The sequence below is a fragment of the Erythranthe guttata genome, chromosome 6 (genome assembly GCF_056151865.1).
Source record: "Erythranthe guttata isolate IM_541 chromosome 6, IM_541, whole genome shotgun sequence".
Taxonomy (NCBI): domain Eukaryota; kingdom Viridiplantae; phylum Streptophyta; class Magnoliopsida; order Lamiales; family Phrymaceae; genus Erythranthe; species Erythranthe guttata.
In genome coordinates this window covers 6,683,970-6,707,011 of record NC_142538.1, presented here as the reverse complement: position 1 = coordinate 6,707,011, position 23,042 = coordinate 6,683,970, and the positions used below count along the sequence as shown (strand labels likewise).

The following is a 23,042-nucleotide window of genomic DNA, read 5'->3' as shown; positions in this document are numbered from 1 at the left end:
GAAGATCATATATATATGAGCTGGTTTTCCGGATTGCCTTTATTCTTATATATCCTCATTATTTAATCCTGCATAATCTGATTGCTAATCATGCTTTACTGCAAATTAATTAGCATTATTTATCCACGAGAGCGAAGGTTTACCCCATAATTACACCTATATAGAGTTGGTTGCGGGTTCTTCTGTTAACAAAAACAAAAGGAAAAAAACACGACGGTTGATAAAAACACCAATCAATCCCTATAAAGTGTAACGGTCTCATATAACCGATAAAAAAAACATTCAATAAAATATTTGAAAAGATCAACTGGAACTAACATAAATTCGAATAATTCTAAAGAAGGTGACAATGTAATTTATCTATCATAAGATCAAACATGCATGTCCTCGAATCAACGAATATTGCTGAACCGGAATTGCATGCGCGTATGTTTGATACTAAAATTCCTCAACAATATATTGAATACCTGAAACATCTACTAACAAATATATGTACTTGCACCAACTCCCTTATTATTCGGCTCATCTCAATCATTCAAGCTAGCTCGAATTTAACTCTACTTTACGAATATGATAACAAATTAATCACGCATAACATAACGCACACAAGTTGGTTTCGTTACATAATTAAAATTTATCAGTCATTAGCGGCTGGAGAAATATTACATCTCATCAAATATTCAGATCATTGTTTATAATCCACACGCACGCACACAAATAATTCCTTCATGCTTAACTATATATATACATGTAAAAAGAAACTACAGAATCTCACAATGTAGATAGTGCACGCAGATTAATTGATGGCGTTGGTCAATATATCGTTGTTGGAGCACCGATAGATCAAGGCTTGTAACATTCCCAATCGTCTGCAAGATAGTATATATATCTATATTATATATGATAAATTTTTGATCTTAGTTCATCCAAATAACAACCAATTAACTCATTATTGATGTAGTTTATAAACATAGACAATTTCTAAATTTTAAGATTATATATGCTAAAAAAAAGTTCCTGCAATTAATTATTACCTCGACCTCGATTTTGTGTAGAAACATCCCAGTATCCTTTTTTGTCGAAATACAGCTAAAGACATCGAGCTCTCTATAAAGAAATTCCGCCATAACTTTTGAAAGCCCTAATTCTGAAGCACTGGTACTTGTAATTAATTAAAATCTCGAGTCCCTCGTGAACCGGGTTCACAGCCACACAGTTCAACAAATTATTACCACTACTACCCTTTGATAAATTACTTGTAATAATCTTTGTGCCGGATAATAATTGCTTCATCTTGTCTCTGCGGATTCTCAACTCTTTAATTTTTTTCTGCATGTGTGCTACGTAATTCGCAGCTTCCTCTACTTGATCGCACATCGAACGTTTCCCCTTAATTTAAAACAATAAATAATCATTACAAACATTTCGATTATATATGATCATATGGGAATTAAGTAACTAAAGATCGATCACCTTGATTTGGTGAGGAGGAAGAAGGGTTCGGAGAGAAAGAAGAAGTTTGGACAAATCTTGTCTCCTTTTCCTTTCGATATCTCTATGCATAACCCTCTAATTATTATTACTATTATTAATTATTATTGTCGAAATCACTGATCCGGACTGTTTTGCCCCAAAGAATAAAGGAGTAATAAGCCCAGTTGAAGTAAAGCCCAAGAGTCTTAGAATGGGAAAGCCAAGAGCCCAAGAGTAGGAAAGTCCAATAGCATAATAGGTCAAGACAAGCGAGGTAAGCGAAGAAAGCTGCAGGCAAGAGAAGATTGGGCCAGACGAGGTAACTAAGCGAGGTAACGCTGTACCTCGGTGGCAATGTACTTCCTCGGCACTGCAGAGACCGTACGGGGACATCTCTGAGGAGAAAAGGACCTGTGGCAGACTTACACTGACAGATGAACAGCAAAAAGAACCAATAGTAGCTGGCCACGTGGCAGAGTAAGTAGTAGTAGGGTGGCGGTTTGGGCCTGGAAATGTAATGCATGGCCCAAATGAAGCCCATGTTTGTAGTAGTATTTATCAAGGTTGTAAAAAGTGGTAATCGGGTCGGAGGCAGTCCGGCACCGACTCACGATTAATCGGTGCGGCGATGATTAATCGGCAATAAATCGGAAATAAATCGATTTTTAAACTTTAATATAATATATTTCTAGATATTATTTATAAACACTCAAAACATATATAAAAAGATATAGATATAGTTATATCTCCATCATGTATATATCTTAATAACATAATAAAAGTTTAATAATAAAAAGATCATAATACATAAATATTCTTAAAAAAATATAAATAAAAAGTATTTTTTTCAATTTACATTTATTCTCGAACATTCCTCGCATACATCGTTAGTTCTTTAACAATAATAGTTAACATAAACAAAATAAAGCATAAACTCATTTTTTTTTATTAAAAACCCAACTTTTATTTTGAAAAAAAAAAGAAAAAAACTTGATTTTTGACCGATTTTTGCCACCGAGTTTGACCCGCCTGAGACCGCCTCGGACCGCCTAAAACTGCCTCACAGGCAAAAAAACGATTTTCAAACATTTACACTAAAATCGTAAAGGTTTGGGACCGCTTTCGCCTCGGAGACCGATTATTTGGCTGCATCGACCGATTTTTAGAACACTGGTATGTATACAAGGTCATATTTTATGTTAAACTCTCTCCACTTTTTAGATAAAAACCAGCATATCATATTTTTACTTGTTCCCCAAGAAAAAGAACGTTGTTTGTGGAATAGTGTTTCATTCTATATATTATCCATTGGTTTATTATCTTTTGATTGATTGAGGTCCATTTAAGGTTGTTTTCTTAAAATATAAGATATGATTATTTCAGCTTACCAAAGGTCTAACAATGATCCTCCTGCTCCATATATTCTAAAAAGCCCAATATTATTGTAGGTGGCCAATATGGTACCATCAGCCGTCTCACTCTTATTCCCTGCGCTCACTGAAATCCACTTTAATCTAAGGTATTTTTGTTCTTCTTTCAGTTCAGTTTAATCTTCATTTATCTTCCGTTTTTTAATGTGAAGCCAATATTTCTGATTTACTCTCTCTCTCTCTCTCTCGATTATTTTTCAGGCTATTTTTTTTGTAATGACTTTTAGTTTCAGACGAAGTTACAACTTGAGGCATACGAGGGCTAGGGCTTATCGTCTTCCAAAATCCTTTGAATTTGATCCAAGGATGTTTGACGTGGTGCCTGAGATACCCATTGTAGATCAGTTGTTTGAAGGTAATCCCTAATCTTTTTTCACACCCATAATCTCTCTATATTTAAATATTAAAAAAAAACCTCTCAAATTGTCGGCTTCCAATAAAATAAAATCATATATGAAATCTTGAATCTTGTTACTTTTCAGATTAAAACTAAAATAATTGAATATTGAATTTGAAGATAAAAAATTGAAGCTTGTGCCGGTGCATGTATAAATAGATTGCCAATATTGAAATGAAAAGAAATTTTGCATGATTTAGGCATGTTATCATCGAGTGAATGCTATAAAGTTTGTTTTAACTTTGATTTTTTTCTTTTTCCTTGATCTTAGAATGCGTTTATGATCTTTACATGATTTCAAATAGTTGATATATCTTACACATATAATTATTCCAATTTCTTTTTTTTTTTGGCCAAAAATATTTTATTATTTCATTAAATATAGGCGAAATGAGGCCTCGTTAAAACCTTGTGTGCCTAACACAAGGAAGAAGAGTACCCCTACAATGGTAATAAAAAATCCGTGTCTAATCTAGCTAGACTATTACAAAACAGCCCCAAAATGGGGTAAAAAATGAAAGAAAAGAAACTACAAGTCCTAATTCTAGAAACCCAATAAAAGTTTGTGTTATTGTTGTTAGCCCCCAGAATGTGGGTTAATCTATAATTAATCCAGCATAGGAGGACTGACCTAAGCACCCAGCGCAGCACTTCTAAATATTGCGAAATCGCCCCCAAAAAGGACCAGAATGTAATAAAGTGCATTATGTCGAAACTTCAGCCTCAAGCACTCATCAAATGCGAAAATTCGCTATTCCCAATTCGTCACAAGTATAGGCAGCCCTCACCTCCGGCGGTAAGTTAGAGGCGGCAAAAAACTCTTGACTGATTTGTGCGTATACGCCCAGTTCGCAAGTTGATCAGCAATCATATTTTTTTGACGAAATATATGCTGAAAATGGAACGTAGCATCGACCTCCTGGATGCAAAGTCGATGAACGTATGCAAGATCCCAGGCAACCGTATTGGTCCCAATGGAGTTTATGACCAACAAGGAGTCAGATTCAACCGTAACCGAAGTAACTCCCAACAATTTACATAACTCAGCCCATGAACTACTTCTAGGAATTCCGCATAGTTATTTGAACCCATGCCAAAGAATGTAGAAAAGCCAGCAACAAGATGTCCTCCCGAGTCTCGAATAATACCTCCACCAGTACAGTGCTCTGTCGTAGCCGAACTATCCGTATTAAGTTTGTATTCTCCAATGCTCGGATATTCCCATTTATACCACGCCCCTCGTTTCACTAGTATTGGAGAAAATCGAAAACCCCCAGCCTCCATTTGTAACCGTTGATTTTTCGTAGAAGGCTGCTTTGGCACATGTACCATGCCCATGCTCCGGACGTGATAAAAAACTTTACGGATAATATCGACACTTGTCATCTTACCGCTGTCGTACACCACCTTACATCGAGCAACCCAAAGTTCTCGAAGAATGTTGCAGGCCACCGAGGCACGAACCATATTGTAGAAAGATAGATTCTTGGGCATATGAATCCACACATTCAATGCGTGTTTTGCCGACGGAAACTGATCTTGAAGGTGGAATATGGAGCCAAATCGCTGCCACACCTGCCTAGCCACCTCGGAGTTGAAGAACAGGTGATTTATGTCTTCTTGTTTGGGAGTTTGGCAGCAAACACATCTAGAGACGAGAGGGATTCCCCTTGATATTATACGTTGATCCACCGGCAACGCATGATGCATCAGTTTCCACATAAAACCACTAGTTTTAGGTGTTATGAACTTGCTCCAAATACGATCAGCCCATTGATGTTGACGACCTATAATACTAATATGATCTCAGTATGCTTTGCTTGAGAATTCACCATTTTGAGTGAGAGTAAAAATCAATCGATCAGGACTATTAAGGTCTAAAATAATCTGTTGAATCTTGTCATGCCAATGGGTGGGGATTATTGGTAAGTAATCCTCGATATGTGTGAGAGCTTCAGCTACCGTGAGACGAGCATCACATGGCAATGGTCCAGTGAGTTGTTCACCAAGCCAATTCTCTGACCAAAATTTGACCGCTCCTCGACCCACGATCCACTGAGTGCATTCCTCCATAGTATCAACATGGCTGTGAATTGCGTTCCAAAGGGGAGACGTCGTCCGCCTATTAATATTAATCCTCTTATCGCAGTATTTGTCTTTGGCAAAACGAGCCCACAATGAGTCACCTTTCATCACTTACCATAAGAGTTTTCCATGCAGGCATCTCATAATTTGTTTAATTGGACGAATACCCAATCCACCTTCCTCCATTGGTGTACAAATTGTGGACCATTTAACCCAATGAGTACGGACATCACCACCCGAGCTCCATAAAAAGAAAGCCATAAGCTGTTCGAGACGGTTAAGAACTAATGCTGGGACTTTCGAACATGCTAATGTGTAAATCGGAAGACTGGAAAGTACCGATTTAAGTAGCGTGATTTTGGCCGCAAAAGAAAGGAGCTTGCCTTTCCATCCTTGGAGTTTTCGACGGACTTGCTGAACAAGATATTCAAAGTACTCAACTTTACTTCTCCCCGAGTAAATTGGCGCTCCAAGGTATAGTAGAGGTAGGTCTTTCTTACGAATCCCAGTTAACTGCTCGATACGTGTATACTCAGACTCCGCCCACTTTCCCACATATAGATGACTCTTTGTTGTGTTGATTAACTAACCAGAGGACTTCTCGTAGGCCGTAAAAACGTTCTTAAGCGCTTGTATAGATTGTTGTCCCCCATTAGTAAAGATGAGGATATCATCTGCATAGAGCAAGTGGGAAACCGCCAATTCATTTTTCCCCACTTTATACTGTTGAATTTGATTAGCTTCAATTTTATTGGAGATATTGATTGTTAGAATTTGCTGCGCTTGGATAAATAGGAGTGGAGATAGCGGATCTCCTTGGCGGACCCCTCGAGTCGATTTAAAATTACCTACAATATTACCGTTGACTCGGAAAGAGTACCAGATACCACAAATATTCCGATAGATAAGGTCACACGCTGCATGAGAAAAACCAAAGGAACGCATGGCTCGTAAGAGAAACCGCCATTCCAATCGGTCATATGCTTTGGCCATATCCAATTTAAAAACAACATTCCCTCATTTACATTTACGATTGATGTCGCGGATCAGCTCTTGGGCCAAAACAAAATGAGTGGTGATTTGCCGGCCTTGAACAAATGCCGCTTGTTCATCCGAAATAAGAAGAGGTAAAATTTTCCCCAATCTAGTAGCGAGAATTTTGGAGATAATTTTTCCAGAGAAGTTACATAAACTAATGGGACGGTAATCGGCAATATTCCGAGCACTTTCGATCTTTGGCAGCAAAACCAGGATGGTTCTATTCATCTCCTTAAGAATATAACCTCCTCGGAAGAAGTCGCCAATAAAGTTATTTAAGTCGTACTTAATGATCTCCCAACAGGCTACGTAGAAGTGGCATGTAAATCCGTCATTACCTGGAGCGCTCGATGGATTCAAACCTTTGACGGCATCATAGATTTCGTCCATACTCGGAATACGGCAAAAATCGACATTAAGATCAGCATTAACCAAAGTAGGCACTCCGTGAAAAAGGTCCTCGTCCATATAGTAATCTGAGGCTGAAAATAAATTGAGGAAGAAATTTTCAGCAATGGGACCAATATCTTGAGGATGTGTAGTAATTGAGCCATCTTGATGAGCAACTTGGATACATGATCGTTTTCATCGATCTTTAATGCTCGCGTGGAAAAGGGCTGTATTTCGATCACCATCTTTCTCCCATGCAATCCTAGCCTTAGAGCTGAGCATCTCCGCTTCCCATTCCTCCAATTGGACAAGCTGTTTTTTTCCCGCAATAAGCTGATCATCCACCAATTCGCTCCAATTTTGCTGAAGATTATCCTCAAACCCTTGAATACCAATCTGGCATTCACGGATATTCTTATGAATGTCTCCAAATGTTTCCCAGTTCCATTTCTTGAGTGTTCCTCCCACATTAGAAAGTTTTTGGTGGAACATGTAATACAGGGAGCCATGCACGGGCATATCCCACGCATGTCGAACCACGTCGTGGAAAGAGTGGTGGTCAATCCACATGCATTGAAACATAAAACTCTTATGGACTGAAGCTTGGGGCTGGTCGAAGTAAATGCACAATGGAGCATGGTCAGATAGAGAGCGATCAAGGTGTACCACCTTCAAAGTTGGAAACCGGAGCTGGAAAGCAGAGTTAACCAACACTCTATCTAATCGGCTCCAGACCCGGTTATTACCATGTCGGTTGTTGCTCCAAGTAAACGGTTTTCCTATGAACCCTGCATCGAGAAGACCCGATTGAATAACAAAATTCTGGAAATCATGGAGTCTTGTAGCGTCATTCAAGCCTCCTTTCTTTTCCGACACATCTAAAATCGCATTAAAATCACCACCCAGAAACCAAGGATCCGAGATAACTTCATTCATAGCATAGAGGGGAGCCCAAAGATCCTTCCTTGAACGGTGAGAACAACTAGCATACACAAAGGAAGTTGTGAAGGGCGGTTTACTAGGGGTGGTACTAGAAACTGTGATAGCTTGTTCAAAAATATTCAGGCATTGAACATCTATCTCGGTTTTCCATAGTATCCATATGTATTGGTTTTTATCCTCATCGTGTAAGTATGAGGGAAAACCTAATTTCCAGGCAAAATTGTGTAGCCTAGCCGTGGGAAGTTTCGGTTCTAATATCACCAATAAGTTGGACCGTTGTTGAAAAACGAGATTGTGGACTGACCCCGCACGCGTTCCAAATCAAACACGACATGATTAAACTTGAGGATTGGCAGAGAACTTTGCCAGAGATCTGGTAACTCGACCGGTATGTGGGATAAAATACCTACTATTAGGGTTTAAAACTTTATTTCCTGAACTCGTATAGGGACTTCACTGTCCGATTTTGGAGACATGGATACACCTATTTCGTCATCTTTTTCCCCATCGGAATGGTAAATTGTAAGGGTCAAATTCGCATCACCTACCAAATGTAATGCATCAAACTGATTTTCAACTGCAATTGAATCGTCTCTCATTTCTTTATTGATTGTTGGACTTAGGGAAGAGTTTTCTAAAGTCCGTTCCGCTTCGTAGAAGTGGGCTTGCATGGATGGTTGTTGCATGTCACCAGCATCAGTGTTGGAATTGTGGGTATTTTGCGTCTCATCTACGTGGCATGTTGAGTCTCGAGCACCGTCAACGTGTTGAGTAAGGTTTAAACCGTCTTGAGTCTTGTGCTTAAAGTTTAGCCCGGTGTCTACCTGATAACCAGCAGTTGTACCAGACGTGGTAGGGAATGGAGTCTCGGTATTTTTCGACTTCCTTGATATAGATTTTGGGTTAGAATCAGCTGCAAGGATATGACCGGCCTCATCCTGAGTAGTATCGGTCTCACCTTGATGCAATATACGAGTAGGTTGTTTCTGCCCCAACGGTTTTGGCTTGCTAGGAGGTTTCGGTAATCCTTGTTTTTTCCTGCATGCTCCAACCAGATGTCCCAACAACCCACAATGAGAGCAGTAAAGGTGATTACCTTCATACTCGAATTTTTGCCACCACCCATCCTCCTTGGATGTACCTATGAATATCGATTACGGCAATTGCTTTGCAACGTTAACCTCTATGCAAACTCTCGCGTAATGTGTGTGTGTAAAAGCCAGCGTTCTATCATCTACTCGTAAGACATTACCAAGCGCTGTTCCAATTCGTTCCAAAGATGAGACGTTGAAATATGGAAGCGGTAACTTAGGGAGACGAACCCAAACCGCAACCCTGCTACTATCTTTGCCTATAGAAAATTCTGGTGTCCAACGAAAAAGTCGGAACATACAATTCTTTATATTATTCGAATTGCGTGAAACGGCGAGCTTTGCATCTTGAGTCGAGCCCATATGAATCGTGATATGTCTTGGATCTAAAAATCCTATAGCTAGCTCCGACACTAGATTCCATTCCGTATTGATGTGTGTACGAATATCTTGTAAACTTGGGCGGCCTGCCGAGAATTTCATGATCAGTGTATTGTCTACCTGACGATTCAGTTGTTCGATTTCCAATGACGAAAAGAACACCGCCGGAGCTTGTTCAACAGACGAGGTGGGGCGAGGGGCTAAAGCGACGGGGACTAGGTGGGGAGGTGAAGTTGTTCTTTGGTTGGTCAGCATGGCTGCAAAAGAAGGGCGGGGTTGCTGCCCTGGAGGCGCCAGCGGCTGGTCCGGTGGCTGCATGCCGCCGGAAGAGGGCAAAAAACGGAGATGGGCAGCTAGGGTTAGGGTTCGGCGATGAGAGAGAAGAGAGAAAAAATATAAATCACAAAATTCCTCAATAATATTATGGAGAAGTCCCTATTGATAAACGAGCTACCAAGAGCGCGTTTTTGCGAAGCCATGGACATCTGCCAATGGGAAGGCTTTTGGTTCGAGCCGAGCTTCGTGGGTCCCGCCATGACCTTCCAGTCAAACTTCCATGCCCGAGACGATGACGTTCTCTTTGCATCCACCATTAAAACGGGGACTACTTGGCTCAAATCCCACTACGTCTCCATCATCACCCAAAATCGCCACCGCAACCAAATCACCACAATCTCTGATATTCTAAACTCGAAGAACCTACACTACCTTGTACCCACAATTGAAAGCACCATGTATTCAACCAAGTCATTCCAATTCGAACCCTATGATTCATCGACCCCACGACTCATCCACACCCACCTCCCGTACTTGTCCGTCTCCGTCAAGAACAGTCCGTGCAAGACCGTGTACATCGCTCGTAACCCTAAGGACACCGTAATATCGATGTGGCATTTTTTTAACTCTATCTTACAACAAGAGGAAACTCCGTTTCCAATGGAGAAAGCAGTCGACTAGGCCGAAGCAAAGAAAGGCCCAATAAGATATTGTTTGTGAAGTACGATGAATTGAAGACCGAGCCGAAGAGACATGTTTCAAAGATTGTCGAGTTCTTGGGCAGGCTGTTTAAGAACGGTTATGAAGGAGAATTAGTTGAGGAGGTTTTGAGTAGGTGTCGTTTGGAGAGGCTGAAGAATTTGGAGGTGAACAAGAATGGTTCCGTTTAGCTTAATGTGCCGAATAGTTCGTTTTTAAGGAAGGGCGAGGTCGGTGGTTGGAAAAACTATTTGACGGCTAAGATGGAAGAGATGATCGACCAAACAAGTCGTATCAAGCTTGAGCCCTTTGGCCTCTTTCTTTAGTTTGTGTGTGTGTGTGTGTGTGTGTGTGTGTGTGTGTGTGTGTGTGTGTGTGTGTGTGTGTGTGTGTGTGTGTGTGTGTGTGTGTGTGTGTGTGTGTCTCATGCATATTTTTAATTAACAGGGTTTTTTTTTGCTTGATTCAACTGCATTAAATGTAAGTAGTTTCTAATTAGTACTATTATTGGATGGAGATATATGATCATCGTTTGAAATTAATTAAATGCATTCGAGGTTACATTGCGATCCATGACTGACTTTGGAAAGTCTAAATATACGAATATACGGAATGTTAGATGCTATAGTTGATTATTTACATCGAGTGGATTTAAACTGTAGATTTGATTAAATACCTGCACAATAAGCACATATACACATGGTGTGTGTGATTATGTGTAGATATATGGTTCAAATCCACCTAATGTAAATGACTAGGCGTAGCTTCTAATTTTCCATATACGTACTCTATATAGAATGAAAGATACCACGGTCTATGAAAATCATTTTTAAGTTATTAATTAGGAGATGTTGACTATTCATTAGTGCTCCACATGCATGCAAACCCATTTTTTTTTACTTATTTCGCGCCCCGATTTAGGTTAAGAATATTTTTCGTGTCTGACATTGTCTTATGTTATTGAGATGATACACCGGGTTATATATATCGAGTATTTTTTAAACTTTCGCTCGTTAGCGTAACTAAGCTCTGTAAATTAGTTTTTTAAGTTGAATGTATGATTTGTGTATGTGTTGTGGATGTATCTATTTTTGTTTTAATTTTTTCATGGCTTATTTTAACTTGTTGCTTATTAATATAATTACTCTATTGTATATTAATATAATTAAATTGTGGAAATCACCGCGTCGCCGTTACTGTTAGTTTTTCTAAGTAATTCTGTTAGAGAGATTTCAGGCCTACCGTATGACCCAGAGCGAGAAAGAACACAAAAACTTTTAGCAAAAATGCAATATCCGCATGTTCTTGTAGCGATAGGGAATATATTTCTTGATGATACATTTTGACGATAAAGAAAGGGAAAAAGAAAAAAAAAACTTTAGCACTCACTGATCACGCCTCTTAACCTTTGTATTCTTGTTGCACAGCTGTTGTACTTTTTTTTTCGGTCTTGGTAGGTTCTATCTTTTGTTTATGGTATTGGAGCATTTAATATTGGTATTATATCTTCTTTGCCCAACTATTTTATGCCTATCCTTGTACCGTAAATTGTCTGAGGGGTGTATGGGGAAAAACCATGTTACTCTCTCCCTCTCTCTCCTCTCTCATCCCATCTCCTCTCCAATGGTGCTTATAGCGTGTAGCCATTTAACTTTTATTCTCTGTGCTCACTGAAAACCACTTCAATCTAAAGCATTTTTTTTTCTCTCAGTTCAGTTTAATCTTCATTCATCTTCTGTTGTATAATCTGAAGCCAAAAACCAAACCGATCGATTTCTTGCGGTTCGGTTCGGATCGATTTCGATTCGGTTTCAGTTTAGTTTCAATAATGATTCGGTTTTCGGTTCAGTTTTGGGCTCATTTTGGCCCGAACATCAACCCAAAAATGTCAATAAATCAGCTCAAAATTCAGAAATCAAAAATCAATAAAAAACCAGCCCAATGTAGGCCCAAAGTAGGTCAAAAATCAATTGAAATTCCTTCAAGTAATATATATATATATATATATATATATATATATATATATATATATATATATATATATATATACTTAATGAAACAACGTCGTATTGGTGTCGGTTCGGTTTTTTACTTGGAAAATCGAATATGAACCGAACTTTTCGGTTCACATAAAATTGAAAATCGAGTATGGGGACTATGCTTCGGTTCGGTGCAATTCAGTTCGGTTTTGTCGGTTTTCGGTTCGGTTCCTTGGTTTTTTTTTTTTTTTTCTCACCCAAGGGCTAGGGCTGACCGCCTTCCAAAATCCTTTGAATTTGATCTAAGGAAGTTTGACGTGGGGCCTGAGATATCGGTTGTAGATTACATGTTTGTATGTTATCCTTTCTCACCCGTAATCTCTTTACATTTAAATATTAAAAAAAAAAAATAAAAAAAAAATAAAGAGCTTTAGCCCTGATCACACCTCTTAACCTTTGTTTTCATGTTGCAGAGCTGCTGTACTTTTTTTTTTTGTCTTGTTTGATTTTATATTTGGCCTACTTATGGTATTGGAGCAATTAATCTTTGTACTACATCTTCTTTGTCATTTAACTCTTTATACTAATACATATGCATATCATTGTACTGTAAATTGTCTAAGGGGTGCATGGGGAAATTCCATATTACCCTCCCTCTCCTCTCTCATCTCTCCTCTCCAGTGGTGTTTATAGCATGTAGCCGTCCGATTCTTATTGCTTGTGCTCACTAAAACTCACTTCAATCTAAGGTATTTTTCTTCTTTTAGTTTAGTTTAATCTTCATTCATGTTACGTTTTTTTAATCTGAATCCAATAATCCTGACTCTCTCTCTGGATAGTTTTTCAAACTATTTTTTTGTAATGGCTTCTAGTTCCAGACAAAGTTACAACTTGAGGCGTACGAGGGCTAGGGCTGTCCGACTTCCAAAACCCTTTGAATTTGATCCAAGGATGTTTAACGTGGTGCCTGAGATACCGGTTGTAGATCAGTTGTTTGAAGGTGATACTAATCTTTTATCACACCCATAATCTCTCTCCATATAAAATTATAGATGAAATCTTGAATCTTGTTACTTTTAAGGTTAAAACTAAAATAATTGAATATTGAATTTGAAGATGAAAATTTGAAGCTTGTGGCCTCGGCGCAAGTATAAATAGACTGCCCCATAAATGAGAGGAAATTTTGCATAGTTTAGGCACGTTATCATCAAGTAAATGATGGAAAGTTTGTTCTAAGTTTGATTTTTTTTGTTTTTCCTTCATCTTAGAATGCCTTCATGATTTTTACATGATTTCAAATATTTGATATATTTTACACATATAATTACTCCAATTACAAATTACAAAACCCCTCAATAATATTGTGGAGAAGTCGCTATTAATAAACGAGCCACCAAGAGCGCGCTTTTTAGAGCCTTCCAACTAATTTCCCCTTTATTTTATTTTATTTTTAGAAAGTTTTATTGCCATGTAAAACACTAAGGTCCCGTTTGGTTGACGAGATTAGCCAAGATCAAAATAGTAAGGTTTAGTTTTTTATATTTGGTTAGTCCTATTATTTTCCGGGTCGACCCACGATAATAGTTTTGTCATGGTTTATCTTGGCTAATTGGGAGTAAACATGACCATAGGCCGGTTTTCGGCCCGAAACCGGCCCGTTGACCGGTGAACCCGAACCGTGAACCGGTCGGTGTCCCTCGGGACGGGCCCGGTTCTTGAATTATGTGAACCATGAACCGCCGGGCCAAACCGGCGGTTAACAGCGGCTAGTGAACCGGCCCGGCGAACCGGCTGTTATTTCATTTTTTTTAGAATTTTGTCTAGAATTGTCTTCAATTCGTACTTCTTAGTTAAAAAAGAAAGACCAAAAAACTTTATTTTGCATTTTCGAATTTCTGTTCAATTCTTAGTCAAAAAAAAAACCAAAAAAAATTGTTTGCACTTTCGAATTTCTCTTTAATTGTTAGTAAAAAAAAATCAAAAAAAAAAACTGTATTGCATTTTCGAATATCTCTTCAATTGTTAGTAAAAAAAAATGTCTTCAAGTTCACGTCGTAGGCAACTTCATTTTAAATTCAATTTTTTTTTAAAAATTTTGAATTAAAAATTAAGTTCAAATCATTTCATTTATTTCCTTTTTCTTTTCGCATTTAAAAGTAATTCTTCTAATTTATTTATCCATCAAGTATTTCAAAAATTAAAAAAAAATAATAAAAAAAAAATTCAGGGCCAACCTGGAACAAACCCAAATAGGCCCGGAACTAGAGTAAACCGTCGGGCCGGCCCGACCTACTAAACCGTGTGTTATACGGCCTGGTTCCGATTCCTGAAAAAGTGAACCGTGAACCGGCCCGAATCGGCCCATGGCTATGTCTAATTGGGAGATAACTAATTGGACCTTGAGAGGTCCAATAAAATTATTGTGCTATGATTAGATACGTTAATGACAAAATTCGAAAAAATTAAAAATATTTTTGTATTGAAAAAAATAACATAATATAAATAAAGAAAAAAACAATGTCCAATAAGAAAGAGTAATTCATTCATTTTCATGTAATTGAGTTGATGTTAAGGAAATAAAACATTAAATACTATTAAATAATGGGAGATAAAAAATTCAAAATTTGATAACAGACATCTTATAAAATAGGCATATTATTTTATAGGGAAAATTATCTTATCTTAATTAATCTTATTTTTCCAACCAACCAGACATAATACTACTAATTAAATTTACCCAATTTCTATAATTAACGAGCAACATGTCACAAGTTAAGGTAATAGGTCCTCTAAGCAGAAATGTGCCGCTAGATTCGTATTAGCCCATAAAACAAAATACTTCTCATGCATTAACGAAGTTCAAGCCCAATCAAAAGCCCGTTGGAATATAATTTCAGTAGTTCAAACTAGGGGTGTGCGCGGGCCATAAACCCGCGGGTTCTATCAAGACCCGCTATCGTTCTGTCAAACAACGGTTTTTGATTTTGAAGAACCAAACTTGTCGGTTTTCAACGGGTTTACGATAGGCGGGTCCATGACGGGTTGTAGTTGGACCCAACCTTTGCGGGTCGAAACCCGTTATCGTCTAAACCATTTTTTTTTATATAATTTATAAGTATTACGGAGAATAATTAGAAACTAAAATGAATAACCTAAAATCTTAAATTGAAACCAAACATAAATAATGTAAATGTCAAGAGTAAATAAAAATTAATATAAAACTAAAAATAACTAATTCAGAACTTAAAAGACAAAATTTAAATAAAATAAATATAGTATTTTCAAGCATAACCAACGCTATTTAGCTCCATTCAACACCATTTTCTTCCTTTTTTTTTCATTCGTGTGTTAACTGTTGTATATATATATGCTTTTTTCCTACATTTTCTTAGAGATTTTCATAATCTTTATAGATATTACTTCCACAATTATAGTTTAGTTTATTTATGTATTTGATATACTAGAGATACTTTATTTATTCATTAATATTATTAATTTATTGGGTAATTGGCACTTTGCACCCTCGAATTGTATGACATTGGCACTTTGCACTCTTAAATTCAAAATTTGGTAAAATGCACCCTCTAATTACAATTTATTTGGCACTTTGCACCTCCATTCACTTTTTGACTGAAAAATGACTTGTTACCTACTTTTGAGATTTTAAGATGGGTAAATTTCTCTTTATTTTATTCTATCATCTAATAAATTGATTCATCATTTTACACTATCAACATCAAGAGAACAAATATACCAGGTGTTGTGCAAATCTATAGCTTGTAAAAATCCATCTTTCAACATTAAAGCCCTTCTCTTTAAAATCCACTGCCACCCCCAAATTTCCTGCACTCCCCGTTGCCGCCTCCCCCGCCGTCGCTGAACCGGAGGTCGAAACCAAGGACTTGAAGAGAGCTGGTGAAAACTAGGCTTCCAAGTGGCTTCGTCGGGCATACCATAATCGGCACTAGCCCCAGAAAATGCAGCATTTCTAGGATTGTTCTTCAGTAGGGCTTTGGTAAAGTCATTATCAACTATCGTGATGCTAAGATAATCTGCATTCCAGATTTCAACCATTACCCCTTTTTTTATTTATAATTATGCGACTTTCATTGAGAATTAGCTTCATGTGTACTGAAAAGTGAAAACAAATCTGAAAAATTGAGGGCAAATCATTTTAATGAAATGTTAATGGAAAATATGTGTGAAATGCGTTGATTGAATTTGTCATATGATTTTAGTGGATTTGGAGATTTGAGTTCACAATTATCATGAATAATCAGTTTTAATGAGTTTCATACTGTGTAAGTTATGTTTGTATACAATTGTCAATATTGCATAATACCTTATGTATTTGTTCTTTTGATGTTGATAGTGTAAAATGATGAATCAAGTTATTAAATGATTGAACTATTTTTAAATTTTTGAAAAAATAAAATAAAGAGAAATTTACCAATTTTAAAATCTCATAAACAGGTAACAAGTCATTTTTTAAAGCCAAATGTGAATGGGATGCAAAGTGCCAAAGAAATTATAATTGGAGGGAGGGTGCATTCTGCCAAATTTTCAATTTAAGGGTGCAAAGTGCCAATGACATGCAATTCGAGGGTGCAAAGTGCCAGTTACCCTTAATTTATTATATTATATAATGTAAACAAAATCACGTCGTTTTGTATGGCGGGGCGGGACGGGTTTCACGGGTATTAATAAAAATGAACTCGTCTTAGACCCAAACTCACGGTTCTTCACCATTTTAGGACTCAATCCTATGGATGGATCCGTCCGATCCCAACGGGGCAATTTTTCACGGGTTTGACGGGTGTAGCGGGTTGATGGGTCCGACTTGCTCACCCCTAGTCAAACAAATACTAAATATATTGAAAATAATATAATCATTCAAAATTGACTTAAAATCCATGAAAACTTACAACAAAATTGGGCCAGCAAAATGTATCCTCCTAGTCTATTTAATTTACACATTGGAAGGTATATACTCGAATGTCGAATCTAAACTATGGAAATGGGACCCACCTTTTTTAAGTGCGTATCCAATTCCACTAACCTTCTGATTTGTATTTTTTTTTTTTTAAACGCATTGTATTTTCAAACACCACACTTTTGCACAATTTCTTTTTCCTCTCTTTTCAATAACCCAAACAAGCCCTAACGCAAATTCAGGCAACCAATAACTGGCTGCCAGCTGGCAATTGTATCATTTGGCACTCCACTTGAGATACACTAGATCGGCTCTCCACTTCCGTCTCCGTATTCTCAACCACTACGCCTTTCTTCATCCGCTTGGGGGACCCACTTCCCGAGCCGGATGAAGCCGTCGAAGCCGCTGATAATAAAGCCGACTTGGACGACCGCCTCTTACCCGTCACCCTCACCGGCTCCGGCTCGTTCGAGCCGGCTCTGTGAGGGAAGTTCAAAAGAGCCTTGGAGCCACGCATTCTATAAGCCGCTCGGTCGTAAGCCAGAGCCGCCTCCTCAGCCGTCTCGTACGTGCCGAGCCACACCCTCGCCCCATTTTTCGCCGGGTCCCTTATCTCAGCGGCGAACTTCCCCCACGGCCGCTGCCTCACTCCTCTAAAGTGCCTCCCCTTCGGCCGCGTCGCCGCCGGAGAAGCAGCCACATAGCCGTCCTCTCTCACGGTGGTGGTGGTGGCGAAGCTCATCTCCGGCGGCCAGACTTGAAACCTACAGAGTTCGGGTTCGGGTTCGGGTTCGGGTTTGGGGTTGGTGAAGGGCGTCCAGCCGTCGGTGACGGCGTCGCGGAGGAGGGAGTAGATGACCATGTCTTCAGCGTCGTCAACTTTTAACGGCAAGTCACCCCATGTGTCCGTTAAACAAGGCATGAGACTGCTGAAACTCGAGCTCCGGCAATACACCGCCGTTAACTCATGGCTCGTAATTGACTTGTACATAGTTGGAGTTTCCGATCGATTTTAGCTAATGGGGTTTCAAGAATCTTGAAAAGAAATGAAGAAGAGAGTGGTAAAAAAGTTTCTGAATTTTTGGATGAACTATGTTGTTGGGTATATATAGGGTGAGGAGAGAGAGAGATATCTAGAGAGAGAGAGAGATGCATGCACCCGTGGGTAAGTTTTGTGGGGGGATTGGTTTCTATGAAAGTTCCAAAAAGAAATATGCAAGTGGTGGGGAGCAAGTTGTTGGCGTTCACAATATTCTTTTTTGTATAGAAAATAAAAAATTAGAATTATTTAAGCACGTGGGTAAAATATGAACAAACAAGAGAGACTCGACACCACCTAGGATTGAATGACAAGAAAACCACTTCCAATTTCTATTCCAAAACATTCAAAATTTAGAAAAATATAAATAATGCAAATTTTTATTAATCTACAAGTATTTTATAGTTTGTTATAAAATTTCTGTACGGCAGTATATACCGGCCACATCAATATTGTATACCACACCGAATACCAAAATTTGAAAAAAAAATTACCGCATACCGAACAAAATTTTCGGTTCAGTATTGGGGCATGTATCGATCGAATTTTTGTTCAGTACAGTTCAGTCAATTTACCAATCGAGTGAACACCCCTAGCCGTAACTTACCGTTATAATATCTAAAAATTTAGGGTCGAGGGATCAAGTCCATAGAAGAGAGATGTGAATTTCCAAGGCATCATTGTCATAATTGGACTATATATGATGAAGCAACCTTTGTCAAGGGATACTGATGTGTCATATGTCCATGGATAAACATAAAGACAAGGTTTACATCAACAAGACTTATATGTATCTCCAAGCCATATGGACCACCAAGAAATTCTTCAATACTTTTTCTACTCCTATATATATATATATATATATATATATATATATATATATATATATATATATATATATATATATATATATATATATATATATATATATATATATATATGAAGTAGGAATCATATAATATCGATGTACACTATAATGAAAAATATTTATAATTAAACAATATTTTTTAATTAATATTGTATTAAAAATATTATTGCATAAAACATTAAAATGAGATCATCAGACAAAAAAATATTAAATAATTTTTAGGATGAAATGAGATCATCGCCAAATCCATGTAATGCTTTAGGATTGCCTAATCTATTATATATTTGATTAGGAAGTTAACTAACTGATCTTTTAGCTTCTTCACTTCGATAATCGAGGAGGAGATTCTCTTTCAAGTTAGCCTGTAATATGATTTGTTTTTTTCGATAAGAATGACGAGGAGGCAAAAATTGACGATGGCAGTAACACAGCATGATTTTTTGCATTTTTTTACAATGAAAAGATTTTGTGTGCTCCATACAATAAGGGCATAGTACTCCAACAAGACACCATGCCGTATGCGGAAAAATCATGGTTCGTCCATAAAAGAGCATCTCTCATTTGAAAATTTTGTTTTTGAATGCATTGTATGTTTCAATACCTTCACACCATAATGCTTTCAGCTCATCAATTAGAGGCCACATTAATACATCTAGCCCTTTTCCGAGAGATCTAGGACCAGTAATAACCATATTCAAGAATATATACGATTTTTCCGTGCACATACTTGGAGGAAGATTGTATATTAAACAACAATCATAACACGCCAACACAAATAAGGAACAACAATGTTGTTAAAAACAGTGAACCCATCAGTACATAACCCTAAGATAATATTTCGTGGTTCTAATGAAAAAAAGGGATGGATTTGGCTAAGATGTTTCCATGTTTCACTATATAAAAGGTGTGCGCCGTAATATAAAGGAAAGAAAAAAAAGTTGAAGGCGATGCTCCTGAACCCCTATGTTATATTATTGAAGGTCCAATTCGATATTTCGCGCGGGGCCTCTAAATATGTCGGGCTCGACCATGTTTCCGATTAATCAATTCGTTATTTTGCGCGGGGCCTCTAAATATGTCGGGCTCGACCATGTTTCCGATTAATAGTTTTTCACTGTCACTATATTGAATAAGTGATATACCGTCAGATACAAATATAGTGACAATATTTTTCGTCTAACTACATCAAAATAGTTTTATCGCTTAAAATTTTGCTTTTATTAGTGAAGTTATATTCACACACTCTTACTCCTACACAAGAAGTGGTCGCGTCAGAGTTGAACTTATGAAATTTATTTTAGAACACAATATAATTAAGTATTTATAAACTTTTGATATAAACTAAAATATAAATAATTTGTTCAAAATGTTATTACGAATCTCTTAAAATTAAGGTGGGGTTTGAATATTCACTTCACTCCACATTCCGCGAGTAACTGAATAATTTAGAAGTTAATGACTTACCTGTAATTTTTGATTTAATTAGGCGAACGTAGACTAAGACCTTGTTTGGTTAGGAAATTAGTCATCATTGACTGAATAATTGTATTTTTTTTTTATTTTTTTTTTTTTGGTAATGCAGGAACCCGCAGCCAACCATATAGGTGCACTGGGTAAACCTACACTCTCGTATAATAGCTTGCAAACCATACGAGAGATGTAAACCACACTAGGCTAACCATGTGTGACAAGCTCGACCTAGCGACCGTTGGCAAGGGGATTCGAACTTGGGTCAATTGACCCAAGCTCTCTTGCTCCAACCGCTAGGCCACCCTTGCGGGTAATAATTGTATTTTGTTTGATGTTTGTTGTCCCCAATAACTTATTGGATCGATTGGCAAATATTATATGTTATCATGAGTTATAACGAGCATTTTTGTTGGACGTTTCGCTGTCCAATAAAATATTTGGGGTTGCATTAGATTATATAATCTTATTTTAGCTAATCTTATTTTGGCAACAAAATGAGGGCTAAGAGTTTGTAAATATCAAACAATTCACCTTATGTAAGGTCTCGTTTCGTTGCCAAGATAAGATGAGTCAAGATATGATTAAATATTATAATGAAAATTTAATTATTTTATCGGACATCGGGACGTCTAACAAAATAACTTTCTAAAAGAAAACATAAGGTAAGATCAGTGTTCTAAGAATCGGCCGAGGGGGCTGATTAATCAGTCTCGGAGGCGGTCCCACACCTTTACTATTTTGGTGGAAAGGTTCGAAAACTCGAGTTTTGGCCTGTGAGGCGGTTTTAGGCGGGTTGAGGCGGTCCCAGTCGATCAAACATTGAAGGCGGGTCAAACTTTTGAGGTCAAAAATAAGGTGTTTTTTTTTTTTTTTTTACTTTTTAACATTTCAACTTTTTTAATTCAAACTAAAAGTTTAGATTTTAATAAAAATATGACTTTATGCTTTATTTTGTTTATGTTAATTGTTTTTTTTAAAGAACCTAATGATATATGCTTGGAATGTTCAAGAATAAATTTAAATTAAAAATATTGCCTTTTTATTTATATTTTATAAAAAAATTTATTGTATTATGATTAATTATTATTAAACTTTTTTTATTATTTTATTAGGATATATTCTCGATGAAGATATGACTATGTTTAAATATTTTTTTATATATATTTTGAGTATTTATAAATAATACCTAGAAATATATTATATTAATTTTAAAAGTCAATTAATTTTCAATTTATTGCCTATTAATCACCGCCGCACCAATTAATCCTGAGTCGGTATCTGACCGCCTTCAAACCAATTTTCGCTTTTTACAACCTTGAGTAAAATAAACCATGATAATATAATATTTGTGTATCGACCCACTAAATTTTTGGGGATATCAAACATCGAATAAAGTCCAATTTTTTAATTAATCATAACTAATCTCCCCAACAAAACGAGGTTTAAAGCCAGAGATGCAACGAGCCAGGATGGCTAGCTGCATTTCTGGTTTTCTTTTCTTTTTTCTCTTCTTTTCTTTTTTATTGTTGTTGCCTTTGGTTATTGGTTCATTTGATATATGATATTTAATATAAAAAAATTATATTATTTTATTGTTTTGAATTCTTGATAAAAAGTCTTTGAATTTTTTTAGTTACAATCTAAGACGACTCTCACCCAGTCACCCTAAAAAAAAATTAAATATCCCAAATTGGCAAGTTATGCACGTGTGCATTTACCAGCAATTAGTATATTACTACATTATATTTCATTAAATTAAGTAAATAAATAAAAGAAGTCGAGAAAATACAGTATTAATTAATTATGGTAGAATCAGACAGGTGAGATTCAACATTCAAACATTTGGAAAATAGACTTTTCTTCATGTGCATATGGTCTTACATTGGACGTTGATGCTTATAATTGGTCTTACCTTTGAATAAAAGTCAATTCTAAAATATCTGTGTTCAATTTTTCCTTCAGTACTATTTTATTATGTATTATATAAGTACAATATATATTTTCAATTTATAAATGTAATTAATTATGTATGGTGTGTACTTAACCATGTTTCCAAATAAGAGATACTCTGAAAAATAATTCTGTTAAATCCTACACGGATAAAATATTATAATTGAATGAATACTGTGATACAATTATAGGGATGATAATTTAACCCGCTTCATTACCTGTTGCGAATTCACCGAGTAATCTCCACCTTGCTTACAAAGTGGGTGTTGATTTAAAAATTATGAGTACTATTAATTGAATAAAAGTTAGGGTAAATTACAACCACCCATAAGGTATGATCAAATTACAAAAAAACATCATCTTGTTTATTAATTACATCTACCCCTTAATTATGAATTTTCTTACAACTCCACCCTTATGGTGTCAAATTCAACATAATCATATAGATTCCATTGAATGTTCTCTAGTTTGTACTTGTTTTATGTAAAAATACAGTTTCTGATCCACCACAATATGATATATACAAGCCAAAAAACACATCTTATGATCATTTTGCTTCAAAATGTGGAGGTCGGTTGGGGATAAAACGAGTACAAAATTG

The 23,042-nt window shown here is 36.8% G+C and overlaps 2 protein-coding genes and 2 pseudogenes across 3 annotated transcripts; 1 reads left to right on the top strand and 3 right to left on the bottom strand.

The window, feature by feature from the left end:
- Window positions 1-856: 856 nt before the first annotated feature.
- On the bottom strand, window positions 857-1,564 carry LOC148769999 (transcription factor bHLH36-like; annotated as a pseudogene). The gene is made up of 2 exons (XR_016031528.1): window positions 1,474-1,564; window positions 857-1,389 (listed from the first exon to the last, which is right to left on the bottom strand). The product of XR_016031528.1 is annotated as a transcription factor bHLH36-like (transcript).
- A 5,444-nt stretch (window positions 1,565-7,008) lies between these two features.
- LOC148769998 (uncharacterized) lies at window positions 7,009-7,749 on the bottom strand. Its single transcript, XM_088818873.1, has one exon. The coding sequence runs from the start codon at window positions 7,747-7,749 to the stop codon at window positions 7,009-7,011; it is 741 nt and encodes a 246-aa protein (XP_088674999.1).
- Window positions 7,750-8,420: 671 nt separating this feature from the next.
- LOC148769997 (cytosolic sulfotransferase 6 pseudogene) lies at window positions 8,421-10,580 on the top strand (annotated as a pseudogene).
- A 6,473-nt stretch (window positions 10,581-17,053) lies between these two features.
- On the bottom strand, window positions 17,054-18,356 carry LOC105967775 (ethylene-responsive transcription factor 2). The gene has a single exon (XM_012992391.2). The coding sequence runs from the start codon at window positions 18,103-18,105 to the stop codon at window positions 17,353-17,355; it is 753 nt and encodes a 250-aa protein (XP_012847845.2). The 5' UTR covers window positions 18,106-18,356; the 3' UTR covers window positions 17,054-17,352.
- Between the last annotated feature and the right edge of the window lie 4,686 nt (window positions 18,357-23,042).